The sequence below is a fragment of the Haliotis asinina genome, chromosome 8 (assembly GCF_037392515.1).
Source record: "Haliotis asinina isolate JCU_RB_2024 chromosome 8, JCU_Hal_asi_v2, whole genome shotgun sequence".
Taxonomy (NCBI): Eukaryota; Metazoa; Mollusca; class Gastropoda; order Lepetellida; family Haliotidae; genus Haliotis; species Haliotis asinina.
In genome coordinates this window covers 42,974,315-43,002,205 of record NC_090287.1, presented here as the reverse complement: position 1 = coordinate 43,002,205, position 27,891 = coordinate 42,974,315, and the positions used below count along the sequence as shown (strand labels likewise).

Here is a 27,891-nt window from a genome sequence, read left to right as displayed (position 1 = left end):
TCCACATGTACCAGTAATTTCAAATCCATGTGTTATGTTACTGAGCATATATATAAACCCACAGGTTTCATTACCTATGTGACTACGTCGTCAAAGATATAACCTTCACCAAATTATCCCGATAATTGTCAGTACTGATGACATCTATAAGTATTACCTCATGATAAAGGGTTAAAGATGTGATATTTTGTAGACAAGAACAGATGTTCTATACTGACAATGTATTTTATGTACTCAAACTGAAGTTTAAGGAGGGATGCCCCTTTACTAATTCACTCACCCAAGAAATATATACATTTCTCACTTACAATACTAAACAAACAAAGACAGCAAGCAGCAATCAGTATTTGCAAGATTTAATTCATCCAAGTAGATGCCATGCAGAATGAAATGTTTGTCTCATGTGCTCAAACACTTCATAACGTCTAGTTCTCTAACATGGCAGTCACTCTTTCATTCACTGATTACTGAAACTGGGATCACTTCTTGTCCTTTTTGACATGTGTCAGGTCATACTTTCCTCGGACGCACTTGAGTTTAACTCCTGGGAGATCCTGCACCCTTCCACCTCGAACAAGCACGATACTGTGCTCCTGCAGGTTGTGGCCCTCTCCAGGAACGTAAGCTGTCACTTCTTTACCATTGCTTAATCGGACTCGGACACACTTCCGATTTGCAGAGTTTGGTTTCTTTGGTTTCTTAATGAGAGTTCTCAAGACAACACCACGAAGAAATGGCCGGCAATCAAGTGGACCAGGCTTAGGCGGTGGTCTCTTGAAAGCCCCTCGCCTGTGCATCTGATTCAGAGTTGACATGCTTCTGACTTGGTTAAAAATACATCCTGCAAAAATAACCATTATGTACAAGTAATTCATGGTAATAGCAGCATTAGATATATCTTTTTCAGTTTTGACTGAATCTGAAGGACCAGGGCATGTCACAGACTGACCTGAGCATGCACAAGGACCAGGGCATGTCACAGACTGACTGAAGCATGCTCAAGGACCAGGGCATGTCAAAGACTGTCCTTAGCATGCTCAAGTTATCTCCCTTTTATCAATCAGCATTTGCAAAACGTTGATAATTCTGTGCATAATACATAATTCAATGATATTCAAGATAAAGAATGACTTCCATGAAGTACCAGATGAGTTCTGCATTCCCAGCCGGGTACATAGAAATGTTACTCACTTGTAAGTAGGGTACATTAAAAATGATAGAAGAGCGCTCAGCCTGTCAGGAAAAGACATTTATGTGTGGGATAAGATAATACAGTGTTCACGAATAGTGTCTGACCCTCTGACAAATCTGGCAGATTTGCCAATGGTCAGACAGAAGTCCCCAACTTGCTGGCCCCAGCGTCAGACTGAATAAATAACAATGTTGTCTGAAGTTGTTATTTGTGGCATGTAACACTTGTGTTTATAAGTTCATGTTTATAATGTTTGTCATTATATAATGTTAATCATTTCAATGCCAATATTAAGAAATGTTAAATCTGAAATGTTTGTTGAACTTTATTCTGTGGGTCCTGTGAATTTTCAGTAGGTCAGACAGACATCTGAAACTTACAGGACCCAATGTTATGTTAGTTTGAAACATCATCGTAAACACTGTTATACTTCATCTGCTACTTAGGGCAGAGTTTTGATTCATGTTATGGTATTTTTCACTTGGAAAAACACAACATTGTTAAGAAGTTAACAATCAACAATCAAAAGGATGTTTATAATCTGTTTGTAATGTAACACTCTTCTCAAGAGTAAAGTGATAGTAATCACTGAGTTTGTGGGTTTTCCACTATTTGAAGCTGGGTTCACAGTGCACATACCTGTGTGTTGGTGGGTACGCTGTAGCAGGTACTGAGAGAAGCTTGATACTACAGCAGTGCACAGTGCTCGACATGCTCCAAGAAGCTGAGTCATAGCAGTAACTGAAACAAACATATTTCATATGGGAGAGGTGAAGACTGGAGACTATCAGTTACTTTGTTATGTTGAACAGACTGAACTTTGTCATTTGTGGTGAGCAAAGTTCATTACTAGCAAAGATTTGGAAGAACTATTTATTCACGTCGATTGTTCAGTTACTTTATGCATACTTTCATTTGCTGCTGTTGTTAGCATTTGTTCAACTATCAAATAGTAGAGTAGGTCATACACAAATCACCAACACCTGGCCATTGCTGGACAATGTTTTCAATAACTGTTAAATAACAACACCAATGTGTAAATTCCATCGACGTGCCGTACATATTCCACAAAGATATTACTGGGTAATTGCACTACATTGTGGAGTTGTTTTTCACCACATGTGAAAGGTAATGTTAATTCCAGTCATAACATACACGTTCAGATGACTTTGCTAATCAATTGCAATGTTTAGAAATAAATATGCGTGTGTTTTCTAGTCATAAACATAATCAATGAATTAAAAACAGTGATCACTAACAAACAAATGACATCAAAATGAAATTATAGGACTGCATGAACCTTAACTTGCCCTACTAGATGTCAGTGAGTGAGTTCAGTTTTGCACTACACTCAGCAATATTCCAGCTATATGGCACCAGTATGTAAATAATTGAGTCTGGACCAGATAGTCCAGTAATCTACACCATGAGCATTGATCTGCACAATTGGGAACCGATGAACTGTTCCAACTAAGACAGCCAACTGGATCCTGTTAGTCTCCTCTTACGAAAAAAACATAGTCACCTTTTGTAGAAAGCATGAGTTGCGGAAGACCTATTCCACCATGGCTCTTCATGCATTACTAGGCGTTAGTGACTGTACTAGGTGTCCATGACAGGTGAGTGATGATACATCCGATATTTTAACTTCGTTATTATCAAACAAGTCCAGTCAGCTGATCAGTATACATGTAAACCCATTAACAAGATACATTTTGAATGACTCAAGTCCAACATGCTAACACAGAGTTTGGACAAGCCTGGTTCATCTATAAAAGCTCAACAAAAAAGTTAAGGACCCCTCAATTTTCAGTATTTGAGCATTTGATACTTCATATTATGAACTAAATAATGATATTGTGATGATCCATTAATACTTTCTGTTGAGAAAATATCCAACTACTGTCCAACCAAGATTAGAATGAGGTGCGTGGAAGACGTGTTTGTGAAAGGTTGGGAGGGAGCGTGCCATGAACTGATCCACTACCTACTCGAAGGGGGAACAGGTGTGAAAACTTCGCACATATGACGCTTGTGATCCTTGCAGTAATCATTTTCTATGCAAGGATTTGGAAGCTTCGTGTTGCTGCTCGATCATGTGTATACTTGTATCTTGTAAAGTGGATTGTGCAAAGCGTATTAAATTTGGTGGGTATTTCAAAATTTAAACTTACTGTGCCGCACTCTAAGACAGCACAAATGTATCATCCATAAAATATTCACGCACACGAAACCTAGGCTAGGACAGAAATTTAACCTTTTGGTATTTTTTTTCATCTTTAAACATAAAAACATCTGAGTGTTGCATTGGGTTGTGTATGGAAATAGTCAACCGCAAAATCGAAACAGAACCCGATCTAATACATCAAGAGTAGACTGAAACGCTTCACAGCAGTTTATTGCTTTACATACATACCCTCTGCCGCTTAATGGTAAAGTGGACTGCACAGTTATTCAGATTCACAGGTTCAAACGACCCGATTCACGACAGAAGTGACTACTTAAACTAATTACTTTCTAAATATAATTTTCAAAACAACTGTTTACCCGAATCACCAAAACGGTTATGCAATATTATTCCTACTCAAATCTCTTGGAGAACTACTCCCCGTCTCCAAATCATGGTCATTATTTCGGACGTTTCTCTGAAGGGCATCCACGTTGTGGCGTACAGTCTCTCGCAATATTTTGTATGAGGATAAGACATTTTCCTTCGACCTCGGAAATTTCGATGTGCACTGTGAACCTTTCACCAAAGAAGCATGTACTACAACGCATTGTCTTTGTGGGCTAAGTACCAATCAATTTTGGAGACAAACCGTTATTTCGTACATGGTAAATGAACCAGGACTGGAGTATCCAGAAACTTCTCTTCTGTGTAGGCACGCTAGCAGTAGCAGTAACGGGGACCAGAAAACATCCAACTGACAATCAAAAATTGAACATGGGCCACGTATTTTGGATGGAACATGGAACCGTAGAATAACCTGAGATCTTATTCAGTGCGTTACTCCTTGCAAAAACAAACAACTATAAACATATTCCGTATATTACTTGACACATATTTTACTTTTAACCGGAAGTATTCCCGCAGAGAATGGGGTTTAACGAAATTGCGGACTGTTCACGCTTATCTCAGTTGCATCCCACACCTCATTCATGCCTAAAGTAGTCAAGTGATCACCGTGGTCTGTCACCGTCATTGTACAAAGTAAAATGGCTTCGACACAAATATCTGACAAGCACAGTGCATTGACACTCATGACGATGCAGTTTGCGGCTGGTGGATGTGCAGGTAATGTCACATGATGTGTGTAGGGGAGGTGGGTGGAGTTGTAGGAGAGGACCTCAATACTCTTAAACACTGTTCCCTGATAATTGTCTCCTCACCAAAAATGTACCAGGGGCATGTTCCCCACATCCCTCCAACATTTCGAAATAATTTCTGATTAATGTGGACACCCTCCCCCACCCCTCGCCCCTCCAAAATCCTGATTTTGTGCATTGCATTAAGGCAGGATGGAGGCTTGGGGTATGGTGTCACTGTTACTTTGTATATTGATTTAGTAATCTGGAGTGATTGTTCTCCCCAAACCTGGTATGTTTTGAATCATCCTATGCCCAGGAATAGGGGCCTGTGTGGTTTTATGAGAAACCTAAACATAACCATAAACCCTATGCTAACCATAAGCCTTACTGTAAATGGATTAAAGGTCACAGGCAACCAAAAATTCAAACATAATTAAAATACAATTATCAATTATTCATGACATATAATATACATTGCTGCTCGAAAAAAATAAATAAACAAAATTATAATTATAATTATATTATACAGTCACAATTCAAAAGTGCAGTATTTTGTACTTGGGCTTATTTGCCTCGAAACAAGCCATCGGAAGACCAAACCCAGTCATAGCAGGTGGGGGTGCACTCAAGTGTAATGTCGCTTCCGATTGGCCGGTTCATTTGCTGATATGCTGAGGGCTCATTGTGTGTACAGAAAAATGATCTGTTTGATGAGCATTTAAGAAGTATGGCGAGTCACAAGAACATTCTTTATGGATAACAACTTCTTTTATTGTATTTGCAGCGTCGTTTCTGTATGGATTCATACATTGTTGTCAAACAAAATCATATGCACTAGAAGAAGTTGTTTATCCATAAAGAATGTATATAGAGGTGTTGAGTTTTGTAGATACATGTTCTCTGAATTTGTGTTCGATTCAATAGAAAGTCATCTCTGTAGAGATGGTGAACTACGGTGCGGTTGGAAACTGTCGTTCGTGTAAGTACAAAGCAGGACTTGAAACTGACAAGAGTTTCCATCAGATCCAGTCATCCAAGAAAAATGGATGTACACATAGTTTGTTTGCAACACACAGACATAAAAACATGTCATGTGTACAAGTATCACACCTATCTAATTACATAATGTGGCAGAGACAGGACTCAGATGCACGAGTCATAAATCAGATTATTTTATTTATGGCGTATAGCTGATGTTAAGTTCAAATTGTGTGTGGTCAATGATTGAAGCTGTGTATTGCATATTGTCGTTAGCAGACAGACAGACAGACATATAGGTGTCAATAAACCAGACATTGAGCTTATTCTGTGACAGAGGCTGCTTACCACAATCAGCAAGTTTTTTTATATAACGAGTAGATTATTTACTTGTTTGTGTACACAACCAAGACTAGACTATTGCTCACGGCCTCATACTCCGGGCAGGCATACTGTTTCAAGCTCTGTGAACCTATTCACTAGGCATGCGTTATGTGCGCAGCGCGGCACAACTGTTGAAACCACTTTCTCCACCAGCGCTGGGGGAAATTTAGTGAATCGTTTGAACTCCGATTTCGCGGGCTTTTTTTCATCGTTTTTTTTTTCAACTTTATCAGTTGAATTGGCATTTTTGATGATTTGTTTTAGTAAGTGCATACCGAAAGGTATCAGAATCTGCAAAGTTGTATTTTACGTTGCATGTGACCTTTAAGTCAATGTTGTTTCAAAATACACAAGCAGATCAATACCCTGTGGTGTCAGCTGTTTGATGTACATAACTTCAAAGACATTGCCAGTGAATGAGCTCAGTAATGTTGAGAATATTCTATATTTGTCTTTTAAATGTCGCACATTTGATGAGCTGGCAGAAACAATTGGCCTTTATGAAAATTTCATGATATGGCAAGAAAATTTATACATGTTGCAGTGTTACTTTCAGAAAGCATCTTACAGGAAGCAGATGTATTGTGTGACTGCTGATGTCAGTGTCCTTATTCAAACAAACAGCAGAATGTAAAAATGTTCAGTAATAGTTTGCCGTTTAATGCATATTATCTTGCAGATATAACTGGAATGTGTAGAACAATGCACTGGTTTCAATGGCCAGTTCACCCATGTACTTGAATCAGTACTGTGTCTGCATCTCCACTCAAAATCAGTATGGTCATTGTAACACCAATTTATCTTGGCTGAAACATACTCAAAAGATATTGTGACATGCAGATAACACACAAAATCAGTGTCAAAACATTTACTGCAGCGAAGGAAATGTTATTACATGGAATACGCAGAGGGTTCGAAGTGTTGGAACAATCAAGTGCCCAAACACAAGTGATGGTTCACAAGCAGGTTCTCATGTTCAGTAGCAAGTATGTCCACCTTTAGCACAGATGCAAGCTTGGTGCCTTTGAATTACTGATGTCTCTAAATGTTGATACATGTCCTGGGGAATATTACTCCATATTCAAGGAGGGACTTGGCAGAGTTTGTGCAAAATTGTTGAAAGATTCAGATGTTGTATTCATCCTAGACATATTCAATGGGTGAGAAATCCGAGGGTCTTGTTTGAAAGGCTAACATAACAACATTGTTCTGATTAAATTACTGCTTTACAACACAAGCAATATGTAGTCTGGTGTGAAAGTCATGTCAGAATGTCTCTCTTGGGTCCCCAAACAGTAAAACATTAATTTACAAAGTCTCATCTTTTACCTCACAGCATTGAAGTTCAATCACAACAAACACTGGAATCCTTGCAGCTGCTTTTATCGCATCTAACATTATAATGCCAGTCTCTAGAAATGAACAAATGGCTATATGTAACATTCACCAGCAGATTCTTAATCTGCTGTCAGTTTGGTGAAGGAGGAAAACCTGATTATAGGTGAACAGAAGACTCTGCTTCTCAAATATTTCCCCTCGCTAATGTGCAGTGTTCGCGGTAGGTTTTGTATGAGTGCCTACAGAAATAAAATTATAAATATGCAGTCCAAATGATTTGCACATGAAATTTTTTTAACAATCCTGAATCATGTTATAATGTCTTGTTTGTCTATATGTTGCAGTTTTAAGGAACTTTTTAAAATTACGTAAATCAGAATCTCTGTGTCCTAAACACGCACCCAAAATATTTTTTGTGTGGTTTTATTATTTTTTTGCGTGAAAAACTCAGTTTTCAGCGTTAACGTGAACACTGTAAATTGTAATGTGGTCTGACTTTACTAAATGCTGGCATCATAAATGGCCATTAGGCATAGCATCTTTGGGCATTTCAAATAACCGCGTGGTTGTTTTTCTTCAACCATTGTTTCTCTAGTTCAAATCAAAACATCCATGCCAAAGGATCCATGCTGCTGTAAGATCCATGCCTCTGAGTATATCCTATATATTGAGGAAATCACAGTGACATTGTGTACTTTGTTTGTTGAGGTTTTGTGGAAGTGTCGATCATGCACCCCCTTGACCTCATCAAGACCAGGATCCAGATTCAGGGTGGACTAGATGACGTCCAAAGATACAATTCTATTGCTGACTGTGTCAAGAAGATGTACAGGAATGAAGGGTAACTATTTCGTTATTTTAACTCATAGTCATAATATACTGATAAGGTTCTCAGCCGAGAACTGAAGTGATGATACCCTGTACAGAGTAGATTGTGTGTAGTAGAAAATTAAGTGTGTGGAACCTAAGATGATATCCCGTACAGTGTAGATTGTGTATGGTAGAAGATTAAGTGTGTGGACCCTAAGATGATATCCTGTACAGTGTAGATTGTGTATGGTGGAAGATTAAGTGTGTGGACCCTAAGATGATACCCTGTACAGAGTAGATTGTGTATGGTAGAAGATTAAGTGTGTGTACCCTAAGATGATATCCTGTACAGTGTAGAATGTGTATGGTAGAAGATTAAGTGTGTGGACCCTAAGATAATACCCTGTACAGTGTAGATTGTGTATGGTGGTAGGTTAGGTGTGTGGATGCTAAAATATTACCCTGTACAGTGTAGATTGTGTATGGTAGTAGATTAGGTGTGTGGATGCTAAAATATTACCCTGTACAGTGTAGATTGTGTATGGTGGTAGAGTGGGTGTGTGGACCCTAAGGTAATACCCTGTACAGTGTAGATTGTGTGTGGTGGTTGGTGGTAGGGTCTTTGTGTGGATCCAAAGATGATACCTTGTACAGTGTAGATTACATTTTCAGGGCACTGTCTTTCTACAAGGGGATCCTGCCACCTTTAATGGCAGAAACACCAAAAAGAGCTGTAAAATTCTTCACATTTGAGCGCTACAAGAATGTGTTTTCCTATGGCAACTACCTCAGCCAGCCTGTGGTGAGTGCTCAGAAGTACAATCTCAACTGTGTGACTTAACGTTCCATTATATGGCCAATAAATCTGTAAAAATTAAGTCAACACTGATTGCATGAAAATAACATGAAGGAAACTATGTTGTGTGATTATTCTTGCTGTGATGCAATTTTGCCCAGTAGTGTTTGGTATATGTTCTCAGCAATTCAGCAAGAGCCATGTTTATTAACCTGGTAAACACTACTCCATTGTTCCTGCCACCAGCAGTTTGGGTGCTCTGTTCCTCATTCAAAGTATTTCATCAAGAATTATTGTTTTGGACTTTCTGTCTTTGTACTTTTGGAGGCTCTCAATCTCGAGATATTTTGCTTGTCGTCCTGAAATGCTAAAGTACTTTTAAAAGATGTATATATGTTTCATTCATTTGTGTGACAGTCAACAGAGAGTCAGTCATATTTGAGTCGTGAATTTTATATTAGTGTCATATAGATGTGTGTGTGTGTATTATATATGACTTTTCCTCTGGATGAAAGGTTTGTCACTATAAACATATCTTATCTTTGAGTACTTCTTGTCTGAGGAATGAGTACATGCAGAAGCATTATTTCTGATTATTTACACGCTTTATTCATGTTATTCCTGTTGTTAGTACATACAACCGACTTCAGTGTTTGATTCATGCTGTGATTGAATATTCATGCTATGCTACTTCCAATGACTTTTTCTCACAAGACATTGCAATACTCATACAATGACAAGGAATTGTAAATTCTCTTACATCAGCACCCCAAATCCTCTATTTCAACAGAAGGTTTCTTCACTGTCAACTATCCATAATTAGTTGAGGCACTAATATTACCTATCTCCCTTCCAAACCTTTTATGCACATGCAATGAAGGAACACCTGTGTGTGCTAAAGTTAACATAAAGAAATCCTGTGTTGTTTCATCTTATAGCATAAGCTAAAGTGTATGGCCTTTTGAAGATGGTCAGAGATGCTTTTGGAAGTGCCAATCAACCCCATTTACAGAGCTTCACCAAGTGTATTTCTTTCCCACAGGATGGATGATTTTTCAGAAGGGGAGGTAAAAAAGATGTTTAATTCAGTCAGTGAGAAGTACCATTCCAGGCCACAGGAAAGCAAGTAGCACGATCTGGTGAGTTGGATCAGCTGCACAGCATGGGGTGGGATGAGGGTGAGGGACATGACTGCAGGCTGGGATCACGAAGTGGACGATGGTCATGGTAGGCTTGAGGTTATCGCTGCCTCACAAAGATTAATCTGTGTTGTTACATTGTGGCACCCACAGACAAAAACTAGGTTTTGTTGGGGAATACAATCCTCTCAAGCATGGTAGCTTAGCTGTGCAGACAGGTATGAGGTTGAAGGACAAAGCCAAGAGCCAGTTTCCACAACATCTATGGAACCTCTGACAATTATTGATATGGAACAGAAAATGCTGCAGGAACACAAAGACACACCCTGCTAGTGCCACAGTAGCCAGTATAGTTTCCAGGACTTGAACCATGTCCTTTCAGTGTGGGAACTGAGCCAGTGAATTGTCAAGAAGAAGCCAAAGGCCAAATATTGACAGCTTAAAGAACAGCAGAGGAGGGAGAAGTTGTACCATTGGGGGCTTACCATCATGGGTTCTGGTTCCTTGTGGACAGGTTGGCTGGACGACTTGTTGGCAGCACTTTGACCAAGAGAGTGCATGGAGAGGATAAACGTAACAGGTAACCAGGGATGATGGCCATCTCAGGCTCTACATTCCAGCTTGGACTCTTTTTACATGGAAAATGAATGTGAGTTCCTTTACTATTAATGCCCTTACAAAAGTTGGCAGAAATGAGACTACAGCTTGTTGATGACTGCTAAATCCTCAATACATGATACTTGCCCTTAGTGTGACATGGTTCATCTTACTGCATACATCAAATGGTCTGATATCATAAGCTCACATTGTGTTTTTAATCATATAAACCATAATAATAAGTACATTTATAAGTACTCATATAATGCACCAAATGAAGACACAAAGTGTATGCTTGTGATACATGAGAGATGCAGTTCATCAGTATGGGCGCGATGTGCACAGATTTCTTTGATCATGTGACTATCCTTGCAGCAGAATTGTGAATGTACTGAAGCATGTACATCTGTTCTGTGATGTTACATTAAAGGCTATTACAGTAGTTCAACTTGGATAGCACTAAACTCCTGACAAGCACCTGGGCAGTAGCAGTAGACAACTGTTGCCAGATGCTGCCGATGTTCCTGAGATGATAGTGACAAGCTCTGGAAGTCCTAGTGATGCGCTGATCCATTGACAGGTGGTTGTCCAGGATAACTCCACGATTTCTAACACTATCAGTCAGAAGAACCTGAGACTGTCCAACACTGACAGATGAAACTGCTTGTCATGTGTACCAATCAACAAGGCTTCTATCTTGTCTGTGTTTCAACATGTTTGTGTTCATCCAATACTGAATGTTGCTGGTACAGATACCCATATGAGAGACAACAGTCTGGGCATTCTGAGGTAGGAAGGAATCAAGTCGTCAGCATAGAAATGGGGACCAGTTTTGATGGATGAAATGAGTTTTCCCAGATCAGAGTGTAGATAGTATATTGAACTGGTCCTAGAACAGATCCTTGAGGAGCACCACATTTGAAGATGCTTGCTGTAGGAAACCCCATGGATAATAACAGATGGAAACCTCTCAGTAAGGAAGATGTGAACCAGTCTAAAGCAACTCCGACAATGCCAATAGAATTCTTCAAAGGTCCTATATGTCTCTTGTGATTGATTGTGTTGAAGGCAGAAGAGAAGTCCAACAACGCCAATAGGCCGACACTACCACGGTCACGTGTGGTAAATAACTCACTGGAAACTTTCAGAAGTGTTGTTTCAGTCCTGTATCCTGGTTGATAAGCTGATTGAAACTTGTCAAGAAGGGTGTATCTTGAAAGGTGTGATGAAAGCCTCATCTTCACAGCCTTCTCAGTTAATTTTGACAGAAATGTGAGGTTTCAAATGGGATGATAATTCTTGAGTACTGAGTCATCCAGTCCTTGTTTTTTAATGAGTGGACGTTTCTGGTTTAGTTTTGGATGACAATGGATTGAGTGATCAAAGTTCACACACCTTGAACAAGGGATGTCATTGCGTTGACCATGGCTACAAAAAAGAATGGGAATCCTTTAACCATACTTGATATATATATGTATATAATATTCAAACTGTTCACTTATGTCATAACCTACTGTATTAGGTTTATTTAAATATTTCATTCAGTATTGTTATACAGTAATAATTACATTTATACAATTACATAATGGTAACTATTTTCCAAATATATGTGTATATAAATATATAGTAAATGTTGCTGCCAAAATAAGATCATATTGGAATATATTGTTCCTGATTTAATGGTTTTGGATGCGTTATGTTCTGACCACTGCTTAAAAATTCTGTGTGTTGTATATTCTTAACTGGTAGCAGGTTTAAAAGGAATACACAGGTGCCCTGTATAGTAAATGTCGACAATCTAATGCGCAAACTGCGGTCTTTTGATGTTTCCCTGTCTGTTGTGATGTTATTTTACACCACTTTCACTTAGAGTATACTCACTTTTTCCTCGTAGTGCTGGTTCGAATCTCTATAGTGAATACTAAATCCAACTTAACTAACTTGTAAATGTAACTAGTGAAATAGCCAGGGTCACTGTCTATAATCTTCCATGTCTCTATGAGCAGCATGTACTTTCAACATAAGAAAAACATTTGGGAAAATTGCCATCCTTGCAGTATACTACAAGACAAAATAAGACAATACTTGATTACCTTAAATGGAATTTGTTTTGTATCACAGAGCTTGAGAAAAGTACAACATAAAATATTAAATTACTAAAAACATAAAAAAAGGAAAATGGGTGCTTAAATAATAACTTAAAGAATAAGATGATAACCCAACATTCAACATTTGTCTAACATTGCAATACTTTGAAGTACAAAAGACGTTCAAGCTTCTTTATTCTTGGTGATTACAACTGTTTGTTTTGGCAGGTAACATTAGTGGTGTTACACTGTGATGGGTAACAACTGTATTGCTTGCAGAGTGTCATCTATATTTGTAAGGGCAGGTAACATTTAAACATTTGGAGAGTAAGGATTCCCTTAAGATGACCTAGGAGTTTATTCCAGAGAGTGTTGGCATTGTAAGTAAATGTTCTCGGACCAAATCATCTCAGACATGGGGTTGGACATTCTCTTCCCACAGAGGTTACTCCTGTCAGATCTTCCTACATAACCTCTGTTCTAATACAGCCCTTTCATGGTGCAAGTGTTCAAGACTCGCGATTGGATGCGTTCAGATTTAGTTGTGCAATCAGAGACGTTTCAAGAGTGATCATTCGCAAGATTGGTAATTTCCGAATGCATCGGGAAAACTTGCCACTACCAGTTTTTGTTTCTACAAACATCATGGCGATTGATCCCAGCACTCTCTATTGCCAGTTTCTGATTTTCAGTTAAACATGAAATACGGAATCTTTCCTTTACAGGTTGATGAACCAACACTTTCTGGGCCGTCATATTGGAGCTAAGTCTATGTAACGCGTGTTCTGAGTGGAAAGTAACAAGGGAGATGAGATAATTCCTGCTGCAAGTTTTTGCCAGAAGGGGATTTCTCGATGTGTGGGAAATATGGCCGTATTAGAACAGAGGTTACATAGGAAGATATGACAGGAGTAGCCTCTGTGGGAAGAGAATGGGGGTTGGAACAGAGACAGAGTTATTGGGCAAATCGAATGACTCTAGATTGTTGGTAGATGTGTGTGAGTTCTGACAGGTAGGAAGGTACTGACTGGTAATATCACTGATAGGCCAGGGCAAACACTTTATTCTGAACACATGCTTCAACAGGTAGCCATATGCAGTTTGTCAGTATGGGCGTGATGTGCACAGATTTCTTTGATCATGTGACTATCCTTGCAGCAGAATTGTGAATGCGCTGAAGCATGTCCATCTGTTCTTTGGTGATGTTATATCAAATACTATTACAGTAGTTCAACTTGGATAGCACTAAATTCCAGGCAGATAACATTAGTGGTGTATACTGTGATGGGCTACAACTGTGCTGCTTTGACGAGCAACAACTGTACTGCTTTCTGAGTGTTATCTATGTTTGTAAGAGCAGGTAATATTTGTGGTGTTTCACTGTGATGGGAAACAACTGTACTGCTTTCTGAGTGTCATCTATGTTTGTAAGAGCAGGTAATATTTGTGGTGTTACACTGTGACGGGCTACGACTGTACTGCTTGCTGAGTGTCATCTATGTTTGTAAGGGCAGGTAATATTTGTGGTGTTACAACACTGTGATGGGCAAGAACTGTACTTCTTGCAGAGTGTCATGTATGTTTGTAAGGGCAGGTAACATTAGTTGTGTTACACTGTAACGAGCTACAACTGTACTGCTGTGATGGGCTACGACTGTACTGCTTGCTGAGTGTAATCTATGTTTGTAAGGGCAGGTAATATTTGTGGTGTTACATTGTCTCAGAATTGTTCATATTTTTAAAGAATAAGAGAAAAAAGTGGTGAAAGCCATTATGAATTGTTTAGAAAGTGTAAGATCTAGGAATCTGAGACATTGATAAGTGTTTTGCAGCAGTACAATTCAGTGTTATGTAACAATACGTAAGGTGACATTAAAAGTGACATTGAACCCAATGCACTCAATCACTGATTGGTTTACTAAGTAGCTTACATTGTCATCTGTTAATACTGACCCAACTAGACCATAGAAGCAGATTAACAGATACTAAGGATTTCAGTTTATTTATCAAATTTAGCTCACTTTGAAACTTTCTTTTGAAGGATAGTACTTTGGTAAAAATAGGAAATTATATACATATGCTTTATTTCTGCTGAAACATTCCTGCCAAGTGAAAGTTTGGTTGAAAATGGCCATAGGGTGTCTGGATACCAAATGTCTGTTTTAATCAAGTTCACTGTGTCTCGCTGATGAGACCCGTGAAGGTCTGGTGTAGAATAGGCCTTCAGCAACCCATGCTTGCCATAAAAAGACAACTATGTTTGTTGTAGAGGTGACTAATGGGATTGGATGGTCAGGCATCGGTTCCCAATTGCACAGATCGATGCTCATATTGTTGATCACTGGATTGTCTGGTCCAGACTCTATTATTTACAGACCGCTGCCATATAGCTGGAATATTGCTGAGTGCAGCGTAAAACTAAACTCACTCACTCACTCACTGCTACTCAGTCTCTAGTTGAGACAACATAACATTATAACTGGGGTTTCTGGTTCATTTGCCATAGTATCACTGAAGGCAGAGCTTAGTATTACATGGATGTTTTTCACGTATGAACCTTTCTGTTATAAGGAGTTGGGATTTGAATGAGGAAAAAATGTTTGTGAAAGGTCTCAATGAAATGCAGCCAACCATATTTTGCTGGTATTGCATATGTTGAGCTGGAAGTAATGAAGAATCAGAAGGAGGCATGTTTCCTTCTTGGTGTGAATTTCCCACCTGACCTGCATGACCCTGATCTGCCACCAGTAACCATGTAATTTAAACTCTTGCCTTTACATGCCTTTTTACAATGATGAATGAACAAGAAGCTGTTTATGTAACATTAAACAAACTAATGAATGAACAGTGATGAGTCAAGAACAGTATGTCTGATAGAAGCTCTTCTCCAGGTGTTGACACTGTCTGGACTTTGTTCAGGACTAACAGAGGCAGTGGTCATCAATCCCTTTGAAGTTGTCAAAGTGAAGCTTCAGGCCGAGAGGAACTCTTTGCCCAAGGTGAGGATACTAGTTCCACCTCCATTTTAACAAGAATGCCAGTATGAGTAAATATGCAGAAACACAGTGTGATAACTGTTGAAGATCATGAATATGCATAGGAGTAGCGTCATTTCTAATATGGTCTGTTTTTCATTGTGCATTGTCATTTTCTTGTTCACTGTCATTTCTTGACATGTATGATTTCTGGATCTGCTGGTGTAATGTGATCTATAGTGCATGTTATGCTGGGCATATACATGAAGTATGCCTAGCCACTGTTCAAGAATGTTGTCAGCTATAGGCTATTGTCTGTAGTTGATTAGTAACTTGTCTAAATTGCTTAGATCGTGATTAAGTTTAACTTAATAACATACTTCATATATGTTCATAAGTATTATGCACATTCATGTTTGCGTAATCGATTAAGTTGTACCTCTAATATCCTTGCTTGTCTGTGTATGCAAACAGTTTAAGTCTGTCATTTGAAGAGTATTTCTAGGGTATTGGCACCCTTACACAGTGATTTCTAAAGTTTCTTGTTTATTTTCATGTGTCCTTTTTAAAAATGAACATTTGTTTTCGCAGAGCAGCACTTTTGCAACAGCTCGTGAGATTTTAGCAAAGGATGGCTTTGGTCTGAAAGGTTTAAACAAAGGCTTATCTGCCACTCTTGGGAGGCATGGTGTCTTCAACATGGTCTACTTTAGTTTCTACCATAACATCAAGGCCATTGTCCCAGAGATGAATGTGAGTTAATTGTTTGATAAGCTTTGTAGAAGTTGGTGACTCAAAAATGAACATACAACTTTATGGATTACAACTTCTTATTAAATAAGAGTAACATTACAGTACCTGACAACATTAGTATGCAGAGGAACATTACAGTAGTAACATTAGTGTGCAGAGGAATATTACAGTACCTGACAACATTAGTGTGCAGAGGAACATTACAGTACCTGACAACATTAGTGTGCAGAGGAACATTACAGTAGCAACAATAGTGTGCAGAGGAACATTACAGTACCTGACAACATTAGTGTGCAGAGGAACATTACAGTACCTGACAACATTAGTATGCAGAGGAACATTACAGTACCTGACAACATTAGTATGCAGAGGAACATTACAGTAGTAACATTGGTGTGCAGAGGAATATTACAGTACCTGACAACATTAGTGTGCAGAGGAACATTACAGTACCTGACAACATTAGTGTGCAGAGGAACACTACAGTATCTGACAAACTTACAATTCTTGGTTCTTTATTATAAAGATAAAAAAAAGCACTTACCCTCACATTTCAGGATCCAAAGCATGATTTGGCGCGACGGTTTGTGATTGGTTTATGTGCTGGCATCCTAGCTTCGTGTGTCAACATTCCGTATGATGTAGCGAAAAGTCGTATACAGGGTCCTCAACCTGTTCCTGGCCAGATAAAGTATCGAACATGTAATGCAACAATCAGAACTGTGTACAGGGAAGAAGGGTGAGTGGCAGTAGAAAACAGATGGGTGGAGTGTGACAACAGAAAGTGCATAGAGACAGTAGAAAATAGATGGGTGGAGAGTGACAACAGAAAGTGCATAGAGACAGTAGGAAATAGATGGCTACAGTGACAACAGAAAGTGCATTTAGACAGTAGAAAATAGATGGGTGGAGAGTGACAACGGAAGGTGCATAGAGACAGTAGAAAATAGATGGGTGGAGAGTGACAACAGTGCATACAGACAGTAGAAAATAGATGGGTGGAGAGTGACAACAGAAAGTGCATTTAGACAATAGAAAATTCACTGTCACTGTCACTGTCACTGTCACTGACAGTAGAAATTGTAGACTGACAGCAGAAAGTGGGGAGTGAGTGACAGTAGAAAATAGATGAGTGGGGAGTGATAGTAGAAAGTGAAGATTGACAGCAGACAGAAGAGGAGGTGAGTGAGAGAAGAGTGATAGTAAACTGTAGAGAAGGTCTTTTTTCAAGTTTATATCTATCACATGCCGCTTATTATGTGTGGTTTACTATTTTCTTGCCAGCTTCCTCGCCTTGTATAAGGGTCTGCTTCCAAAAGTATTGAGACTCGGTCCAGGTATGTCCCACCAACACACAACAGACTTCATGTCATTTCAAGACCGTTCAACTGAATCCTCTTCTTCTATTTCACCACTGTCATAGAGTAATTTCTAAATTAGTGTAATAGTAGGACATAGTGTGAAAGTATTTTGTTGCAAAGATTAGATTTCGTTTCATCTATACGGTTTTAAGCCAATAGTGTTCACATGTTTTATGCTTACTATTCAATGTAGGTGGTGCAATCATGCTGCTGGTATATGAGGCAGCATTTACTTGGATGCAGAAAAATCTGTAACAAACAAATGATTTCATGTAAGTAACTTTCTCTTCAAACAGTACCAATTTACCAGATACCACTGCACTTGACTTATCATTCCCTCTTGACTATCACAGTGCAACTGTCTGTACCTTGTCACTGTGAGCCCCTCCCACCCCTTTACTATCACAGTGCAACTGTGATCCCTTCCCACCCCTTCACTCTCACAGTGCAACTGTCTGTACTTTTTCATTGTGAGCCCTTCCCACCCCTTCACTATCACAGTGCAACTGTCTGTACCTTTTCACTGTGAGCCCTTCCCACCCCTTTACTCTCACAGTGCAACTGTCTGTACCTTTTCACTGTGAGCCCTTCCCACCCCTTTACTCTCACAGTGCAACTGTCTGTACCTTTTCACTGTGAGCCCCTCCCACCCCTTTACTATCACAGTGCAACTATGAGCCCTTCCCACCCCTTCACTCTCACAGTGCAACTGTCTGTACCTTGTCACTGTGAGCCCCTCCCACCCCTTTACTATCACAGTGCAACTGTGAGCCCTTCCCACCCCTTCACTCTCACAGTTGCAACTGTCTGTGCCTTGTCACTGTGAGCCCCTCCCACCCCTTTACTATCACAGTGCAACTGTGAGCCCTTCCCACCCCTTCACTCTCACAGTTGCAACTGTCTGTACCTTGTCACTGTGAGCCCCTCCCACCCCTTTACTATCACAGTGTAACTGTGGGCCCTTCCCACCCCTTCACTCTCACAGTGCAACTGTCTGTACCTTTTCATTGTGATCCCTTCCCACCCCTTTACTATCACAGTGCAACTGTCTGTACCTTTTCATTGTGAGCCACCAAAGTGGTGTTCACCAAGAACAGAATGAACATCTCACCCGAACTAACTTTGACAGCAATTTAAATATAGTTGACTTGTCACTTAACACAGTACAGTTTACAAATTGTTTGGTGATTGAATTAAAATTTTTAAACTTATCCTATCTCACGTTATGCATCTCTCTTCCTCTCTTCTACCCAGCATGGAAACGTGCTGTCAACATAAGTTGAATCAAATCTTCTTGGCCTCTGACCACCCGACCTCTGCCCCTGCAGTAGACACCTGTCAATCATCCTGCACACGCAGCTGAAGTCCTCTACTTGTCACGTGACATCCTCTACTTGTCATTCTCTTTCTTGTCGCACCACAGTGTGGACGTGTGTTGTCTCTATGAGTGAGTGAGTGAGTGAGTTTAGTTTTACGCCGCACTCAGCAATATTCCAGCTATATGGCGGCGGTCTGTAAATAATCGAGTCTGGACCAGACAATCCAGTGACCAACAACATGAACATCGATCTGCGCAATTGGGAACCGATGACATGTGTCAGCCAAGTCAGCGAGCCTGACCACCCGATCCCGTTAGTCGCCTCTTACGACAAGCATAGTCACCTTTTATGGCAAGCATGGGTTGCTGAAGGCCTATTCTACCCCGGGACCTTCACAGGTATGTTGTCTCTATGAAAATATAAGTTGGAATTGTGAATAAGCATGGGTGGATCTAAAGAGAAGGTATCTAAGAAGCGTAACGTTGCAGTCAATGTAATAGAAACTAGACGTCAGACGAGGAGTTTCTCTGTATCGGCAGGTAGCTAATAGACGGTCGTCTGATAGAGAACGTCGGTGAACAGAAGAGGGTCAGTCTGCTCCTAATAAGCCGAGGAAAGAACGACACAAATTAGTTGCTAGATGGTCATCTTCGAAATCAGGAGATGAAGCTTATTATCCCCCCTGTAATGCGGGGAGATATAGTTGACGCCTCGTCTGTCCGCCTGTCCGTTCGTAATCATTTTGTTTCCGGAGCATAACTCAGAAACCGTTCAAATTTTTCCTTATCCTGACTCATGCTAATTGCTTATCTTCTCTTCCCTGGTGAAGGTAGTGGAACACCTGAAAATCCCTTGAAGTTCCCTTCTAGAAAGAAGCGAACTTAAATTACACTCACCCATGTGTAGCCTCCCGTTTCCCACGCCCTAGGCCACGTGTCTGTGTCCTTATCGCTCGACGTGGGCGGCTGGAAGTACCTGAGGGTCCCGATACAGCAAAAAGTTCTTTCTTTGTTTTGTTTTCTTTAAACTAAATTCTGCTCGTATACGTTTTTTTGAGATGGATATGCATTGTATATTAACAAATTTGTCGTAATTATGTCAATATTAAGCATGTATTTCTGCAATTGAGACTTAGTCCCAATTGATGAAATCCTGTCTACTATGTAGATTGTGACTGTCGGCGGTTGATCCTCATTTAATTTGCCCGACGTGCAAACCCATATGTTCTTCTAATAATCGTTGTAAACTTTGTATAGAATTGTCTGATTCAGAACTTACTCTATACACGGTCTGTTTACAGACGTGCTAGAGACAAGCAATGGCAGCTTGCATTAGGCATGTCTAAAACAAGTGATTTAAATTAGGATAATTTGTTAACTACGTCTACTGAGATTCATTGCAGTGAAATGTCTGGTATTTCTCCGGGGCTGTGTCTGGGGTCTGACGTATTGTTCCCTGTATCTCAGAAGCAGGGCCGTTTAGGTCGAAGAAGTCTAGGTCATTGAGTGTACTCGCGGCTTCACTCGTAAACGCAGAAGGTCTTCGTCACTCTCCCAGTTCATCGAAGGCGCTGTCAACAATCATCACCCTCCATAGCCGTGGACTCTTATAGGAGGGATCATCAACACGGAATGAATGTTTCACTCATGGAGGCATGAAGATAGACATTATCGAGCGTCGTCATCGTCGTCGGAAGCCCTATTTTCGGACTCTGAAGTTACATCATGGATCACAAATCGGATCTTAGCTTCACCATCCAAGGACTCTAATGAAGATAATACTTACATGATGAAGGACATTGATGCACTTCTCTCCGTTACCTCCGATATCTAGGATTCCTGAGATGTTATCTCCGACATTTAAGTCGGCAACCAAGTTTCAACAACATCAATATCATTCAACGTTTGTCGCTTTCCTCTGCACCATATGGAGCCCTTCGTCAGAGCACCAGACGTCAATGAAGTTTATACATCATCAGTCTCGCCCGCAACATATCTTACAAAGTAGACGACCAGAGACTTGCTCGGCTCGACCCAAATATGCCGTGAATTTTCTTTTTCGAATTAGAGCGAGACTCTCATCACAAAGTTCAGCAAACCTGCCACCGAGGAAAAGAGAGTGATCCTGTCAGCATTTGTCACTCAGATGATTGATCAGCAGTTCATGTCTGAACACCTCGCCTCAACTAGTGCGGAACTGAATCTACTTTGTTGACAAGATTAATGACGTAGCAAGGATGGTCACCCAAGACTCCAGAGAAGTCATGATGATCAAGTCCATCGACACCTTGACAACAGTGCTCAAGCAGACAAGTCAGCGTTACACTAACAAGTCCCAGTTCTCCAGAGTCCAGAGAGAGGAGGTAAACATTGTAGATTAGGGTCTGAACAACTGAAGTCTCCTATACCTTCAGCCATTCCCATACAACCGTCTCAAGTGGGTGGATGTCTCAATTGGGGAATTCTCAACGACGAATACGTCACGAAGATTCTTTGAGACGACTACAAGATACCACTGCAAACTACACCTTCGATCACAAGAGATGAAGGTATTATTTTCAGGGGAAAGAATTCCGACACATCTACCTTGATGACAGTCTGTCTACATCAGCTTCAAGCGACGGAAGTTTTTTTTCGCGCGCTTTACTTATCTTATGTGACTTATATGACACGTGCTTGCCAAACTGAAGGGTTACGGACAAGCCTGAGTGCTAGAAAGGGTATCACCTCATTATTACCTCCGCGAGCCTCCAACCCACATGAAGTCAGAGCCTTGGCTGCTTTTGGAGGTCAAACACAGTGTTTGCCAACCGCTACCTACGAGACATAGCCACGGAGGACGTCTCTGGCATTCATCATTGTTGCTCAGCAACTAACAGCTCTACAATGGCGCTGAGTTCAGTCACCCATTTTATCACATGACTTGTGGAAACCAGATGCTCTGCGGAGTATAATGGTGGAAAGTCCATGCACACGTCTTAAACAGACTAGCATGAGTGATTATGACCCTGGACTTGTAATGAAGATACTTGTACATGAAGAAGGGTCGCAACTAGTCTCGACAATTAGTCGCATCGGAAACTAGCAGGATGTTAGTTACTTTCAGTGTCACACATTCCAGTCAGCGAAACCTTCGGCTGAAGATAAGTTCGACTGGATGTGATCCCCCCAGAATCTACAATGAATATTTGAAGAACAGGACCATATTATCTCCAATGCAAGTTCCCTTTTAGAGGGTGGGGGGCGGAGGAATTATTGGACGTAATTCTGAAAGCCAGCGTGGCCTGACCCACCTCTGCTTCCGTCGGATTCTGTAAGCAATTAGCATTAGTCAGGATAAGGAAAAATATATCATTTTCTGAATAAAATTGATATTTTATGCTTATCCTGACTCATGACAAAAGCCCTCCCAGCCGCCCTGCACAGGAACGCTGAATTACTATATTCGCGTGTCGAGCAATATACAAGGAGTGAGTAACAAGCATGGCCTGTCATGTGGCCTAGGGCGAGGGAAAAGGGAGGCTACACATGGGTGAGTATATTTTACGTCCGCTTCTTTCTAGAAGGGAACTTCAAGGGATTTTCAGGTGTTCCACTACCTTCGCCAGGGAAGAGGGGATAAGCAATTAGCATGAGTCAGGATAAGTATAAAATATCAATTTTATTCAGAAAATTACATTATTTTTAGACCAAACTGGTAGATATAATAATCTCAAACTATAGTTGTGCCTTTTGCTATTAACAGAGTTTGGGCATTTTATTTTTTTGTTTTTCCATGGAACATGTTGCTGTTAGTCTAATGGTGGAGTGGGCTTCGTTTTCGGAGCAGAACTCAAAAACTGTTCGATATTTTTGTGCAAAACTTGGTAGATATATCGATCAGAACCTGAGGTGATGCCTTTTGCTATTTACAGGTTTTTGTGATTTCTTATTTTCTGGGTTTCCATGGAAACGTTTCGGACATAGTCTCAAGTGTGCGAGGTGTGTTTCGTTTAGCGAGCAAAACTCAAAAACCATTCTATATTTTTTTGCAAAACTTGGTACATATATCATTCAGAACCTGAAGTGGAGCCTTTCGGTATTTACAGGTTTTTGTGATTTCTTATTTTCTGGGTTTCCATGGAAACGTTTCGGACATAGTCTCAAAAGAGAGAGGTGTGTTTCGTTTCCGGAGCAGTACTCAAAAGCTTCTTAATATCTGTCAGTAAAACTTGGTAGATATGTATGGCAGACCCCAAAGTGGTGCCTTTTGCAATTTACAGGTTTTTGTGATTTATTATTTTCTCGGTTCCATGGAGGGATGGAATTCATTTCCAGAGCACAACTCAAAAACCATTTGTTATCTTTCAAAAGATCTTGGCAGATATATGAGACAGATCTTGAAATGGTGACTTTTACTGATTACAGATATATGGCATTTATATTTTTCATGAATTCCATGGAAACAATTCAAAGTTAGTCTAAAAAAACATCAAGTAACTGTCAGATGATTTGTCTTTTCAAACATGTTGGGACCGGGGGGATATGTCATCTTTTGATGACTCTTGTTTATAATGGTAGCTATGCCCCTGACACCTCCTGAAGTAGCAGATTACTGGTGTCACATTAGCTCTCTATATGGCAACAGTCAGTGCAGTCTTGACTGTGGTCAGAGGGGAAAAACTCAAAGGATGACAGAATCATAGTTCTTTTGAGATCATATGGACTGGAAGAGCAACAGAGGAAATATAAAAACCTGCTTTAGGATCTTAATATATAGTTATCTAACATCTCGCCAGTGATGTTTGAGAAGCTACACAACTGGTTTTATCTGACAATAGCTGTAGCAACCAGATTATCAGGATATATATTTCAGCTTCAGTAAAGCTGGAACTGTGATGGCAATGACCATACATTGACCCACCTCTTGAGATAAGACTTAACGGCAAAGAACATGTTTCAAGGACTATGGAATCATGTCCGCACATGGATACAATGAGTGAAGCCCATTTCTGATATTGCTTGAATGTTGCTGAAAGCAGTATAACACCATGTTCACTCACTCACTCAAGGCTACATGAAATCAGAGCAATAGCTTTGACTTAAGCTCTTCAAGTCATTCCACTATATTTCTGAAGGCTGTGTCTAGAGATACAGTATTGGTTGTGCCAACCACTATCTCAGTTTGGTCCTTTGTTGTTGCAGGAACAACTAACTGCTCCAAATAGTTCCTAATTGTGTCCATGCAATTTCACAAGGGTATATTTGGTGCAATGTTTTTCTGACCTTGAGGAACTTAACACAGGGTGCTGCCACTATATTTTGAACGCTTGAAAACCCAGGTTAGAATTGGTCTTCAGCAACTCATACTTGTCGTAAAAATGAGGTTTGTTGGTCAGACTCATTTATACTTCATTTACACATGTCATTGTATCCTAGTTCTGTAGACTGATGCTCATGCTGTTACTCACTGGATTATCTGGTTGAGACTAGATTATTTACAGGCCAGTGCCATATGACTTGAATATAGCTGAGTGCGACATTAAACCACACACCAACTAACCAACTAACTACTACATTTTGGAAAAATTAAAGATAAGCCATTAATATGAGTCAGGATAGATATGAAATAGCATTTTTTTTCTGAAAAACGTGTTTAGTTTACTTTCAGTTGAAAGATGAACTTTTTGCACTAAGAGATACCGCCTTCAGTATTCATGCCATGATTGTGATTGTCTTTGCATTTGAGGAATCAGAATTTCAAGAATTGTGATTTTGTTTCAGAAACGACTTTCCCCAAATCCAGAGTCCAGAGGTGAAAATTGTTTTCAAGGCAGAGATGCATTACAGTGGCACTATGGAAAGGTTGCATTTTGAGGATCATATAGTTTTCATCATTATTTGCCATTTCCTCAGAGTGGACATGACCTTTGACATGTATACATAAGTTGATGAAGTGTATACATGTAAGATTCATTTGGTATGTGGTAGACCATGCGAGTCACTAGCATGGTGGTGTTGTCTGCTGTCTAGCCAGTTTGTCACCATCTGTTATCAGTTGTTTGGAGACAACTTTTCTGATCTTGCTGACGAGCTATGTACTGGGCACAAATTAGCCTGGGGTTAAATTTTGTGATGTTTATTTGGAATACAAAGTGAAGTAAAATCTCTGTGAATCTTCTGAGAAATATGAACCATTGATATAATCAGGGATAATCTTCAACAACTGTTAGAATTTCCCCCAATATGATGTGTACTTGTAGAAACAGGAAATAGAAATCAGAATGGTACATGCGAAAACTATAATAAAACTAATGCATTGAATAGATTCAAATAGAATTCTCAGAAACCTAATGGTGCAGGAGAGGAGGATGTCTATTGAGTTGAGACCAAAAGCTAGAGAAGTGAGTAATGGTACAATGTGTAGAATTGTGGATGTGTTGCAGTTGTTTGTCTCCTGACATTATTGTTGATAGCATGCTATAGTGTCAATTAGAACAAAAGCATACATGTTTCTTACATCGAACAAGCTGGGTGCAAGGATGGGGGTCAAATTGATGTAAGAGTTACTTCCCTTTGACTTGAATAGTAACAGGAACATACACTTTTATTCATTACACTTATTATCCCCCCGGCATGTAAAGCAGGTATATAGTCGATGCCTCATCTGTCAGTCCCTCTGATCATCTGTAATTATTTGTTTCCGGAGCATAACTCAAAAACCACTCGACAGTTTTAAACCCAAATTGATAGATATAGTAATTTGAACCTATGCTTGTGTCATCTGCTATATACAGATTTTTGGCACTCTTGTTTTTTAGTTTTTCCATGGAATGTTTTGGTCTTAGTCTAATAGTGGGGTGGGCTTTGTTTCTACAGCTGAACTAAAAAAAAACATGCAATATTTTTCTGCAAAACTTGATAGATATATCAATCAGAACCTAAAGTGGTTCCTTTACAGTACAGTATATGAATGAAAATAACCCAACATTCACAAGGATTATATGGTGTCTGGTAAAACGTGGTGTAGAATTCACATAACAATAATGGGATCAACATGACCAATTGAGATTTAATGGTAGTACCATTGGATTCACATGTATATGTTCAAAGTCTCAAGCATTGTTCCTTCCCTGACTCACTGACTGACTGACTGACTGAGGTGCATTTTAATCCCCCCCGGCATGTAATGCGGGGGGATATGGTCGACGCCTCGTCTGTCCGCCTGTCCGTCCGTAATCATTTTGTTTCCAGGGCATAACTCAAAACATGTTCAATATTTTTAGATCAAACTTGATAGATGTAATAATATGAACCTACAGATTTGGGGCATTTTTATTTTTTTGTTTTTCCATGGTGCCTTAGTCTCGATGTGGAGGGATGGGCTTCGTTTCTGGAGCAGAAGTCAAAAACCGTTCAATATTTTTCTTCAAACATTTTCAGATATACCAGTCAGAACCTAGAGTGGTGCCTTTTGCTATTTACAAGTTTTTGTAATCTATCATTTTGTCAGTTTCCATGGAAACCTTTTGGACTTAGTCTCAAAACTGGGAGGTGTGTTTTGTTTGTGCTCTTTGCTATTTAGTTTTGGCATTTTTATTTTTTCCAGGTTCCATGGAAACAATTCGGACTTAGTATGAAAAGGGAGGGATGGGCCTCATTTCCTGACCACAAGTCGAAAACCATTTCATACCTTTCAACAGATCTTGGCAGATATATGAGACAGATCTTGAAGTGGTGCCTTTGCTGTTTACAGATATATGGCATTTATGGTTTTCATGATTTCTATGGAAACAATTGAAACTTAGTCTCAAAAAACATCAAGTAACTGTCAGATGATTTGTCCTTTCCAAAATGTGGGGACCAGGGGGGATATGTCATCTTGTGATGAGTCTTAGAACTACTGTCAACGGGGCAATACAGTTAGCTGGTAAGGGAGTTTGTGAGGGTAGTGATAATCTGTTATTATGAGGTAGCCACCGGTGGAAAGTCAGTTGAATAGGTTGTCTCCCTTGGACTAACAATTTCACACCCTGTAATACACTCCAGCGAAAAGATGTTTGCTAGTGGCTGTTACCGTTTGCTATGTGCACATGTCTTCTTGCCAAACAAATTGTGTAAGTAAATCCAAATACTATGCTTTTTAGGATCAAATTTATCATATTTTCATAACTTAGTACTTATGCAATAACTTGATCTAAAAATCAGACCAGATTTTACAAGAATTGTGTTAAATTCAATGTTAATTATGTTTTGGTATCAAATGGAGATAATGTTGTGTATTTGGATGTGGGTAATTTCAATTAAATAGTGAAGTTACAGATGCATTTCTAATTTGAGAGGCTATGACCTGCTACAGGTGGAGAGACACGTTTGGTTGTGGCAAATTGTTGGGTTTTTTTTATACGCTTTGGTAGCTTTGATTTTGTTGATATGATTTGCTTTTATTGAGTGTTCTTTACAGGCCCATTAAGTACAAGTGACACGAATTCACTGCAAATAGTGACCAAATAAAGAAAACTATCCAAAATGTTTGTAGTCCCCATCCGAAAAATGAACTAAATATTAGAGTACTATGTTTGTTGCCAGTGGCGGGCGAATTGCAGTATGTGTCCAAAAATCTCAAACTTGCCCCTATATAAATTCGAAACAAAAGACAAATTCGAAATGATATTTCCACAATCATTCATTTATTACCATCACTGTAGATTGTTTGAGAGGTATTTAAAATGGAACTGACAGGAGCGACAGTGAGTGGCTGTGCAATGAAAGAGTCTGTATGTTTACTCAAGGTTTTCGTAGGATTTTATCCGAAACATTTATTGGAAAATATATTTTATCAGAGACTTTTTTTAAATAAAGGTATTATATTTCA

At 39.6% G+C, this 27,891-nt stretch overlaps 3 protein-coding genes across 4 annotated transcripts in view; 2 read left to right on the top strand and 1 right to left on the bottom strand.

The window, feature by feature from the left end:
• Positions 1–340: 340 nt before the first annotated feature.
• LOC137293541 (small ribosomal subunit protein uS12m-like) lies at positions 341–4,288 on the bottom strand. Its single transcript, XM_067824157.1, has 3 exons — positions 2,718–4,288; positions 1,832–1,933; positions 341–841 (listed from the first exon to the last, which is right to left on the bottom strand). Exons 1-3 carry the CDS (start codon positions 2,767–2,769, stop codon positions 480–482), a joined length of 516 nt encoding a protein of 171 aa, XP_067680258.1. The 5' UTR covers positions 2,770–4,288; the 3' UTR covers positions 341–479.
• Positions 4,274–27,891, top strand: LOC137293538 (mitochondrial 2-oxodicarboxylate carrier-like). 2 transcript variants are annotated; one of them, XR_010957486.1, is made up of 10 exons: positions 4,316–4,487; positions 7,910–8,042; positions 8,684–8,813; positions 15,522–15,629; positions 16,197–16,358; positions 16,916–17,097; positions 17,643–17,695; positions 17,913–17,991; positions 24,801–24,881; positions 26,626–27,891. XR_010957486.1 is itself a non-coding variant. In XM_067824154.1 (9 exons), exons 1-8 carry the CDS (start codon positions 4,409–4,411, stop codon positions 17,972–17,974), a joined length of 909 nt encoding a protein of 302 aa, XP_067680255.1. In that variant the 5' UTR covers positions 4,274–4,408; the 3' UTR covers positions 17,975–17,991; positions 24,801–27,891. The 2 variants fall into 2 exon arrangements, 1 of the variants encoding a protein (XP_067680255.1); XM_067824154.1 differs by having other exon boundaries at positions 4,274–4,487; positions 24,801–27,891.
• Positions 21,275–27,891, top strand: part of LOC137295279 (mucin-2-like) — a 28,756-nt gene continuing 22,139 nt past the window's right edge. Inside the window, exons 1-2 of the mRNA XM_067826594.1 lie at positions 21,275–21,400; positions 22,271–22,350. Coding sequence (XP_067682695.1) covers positions 21,275–21,400; positions 22,271–22,350 — 206 coding nt within the window. The remainder of the gene's footprint in view (positions 21,401–22,270; positions 22,351–27,891) is intronic.

Excerpts from the sequence above, each read along its gene's own strand:
- LOC137293541 (XM_067824157.1), bottom strand. The coding sequence starts at position 2,769 with ATGAAGAGCCATGGTGGAATAGGTCTTCCGCAACTCATGCTTTCTACA. Across the intron at positions 1,934-2,717 it reads ACTCATGCTTTCTACAAAAG|TTACTGCTATGACTCAGCTT; the intron begins GTGACTATGTTT and ends TGTTTGTTTCAG. Across the intron at positions 842-1,831 it reads GCGTACCCACCAACACACAG|GATGTATTTTTAACCAAGTC; the intron begins GTATGTGCACTG and ends TTATTTTTGCAG.
- LOC137293538 (XM_067824154.1), top strand. The coding sequence starts at position 4,409 with ATGGCTTCGACACAAATATCTGACAAGCACAGTGCATTGACACTCATG. Across the intron at positions 16,359-16,915 it reads CCATTGTCCCAGAGATGAAT|GATCCAAAGCATGATTTGGC; the intron begins GTGAGTTAATTG and ends CTCACATTTCAG. Across the intron at positions 17,098-17,642 it reads ACTGTGTACAGGGAAGAAGG|CTTCCTCGCCTTGTATAAGG; the intron begins GTGAGTGGCAGT and ends TTTTCTTGCCAG.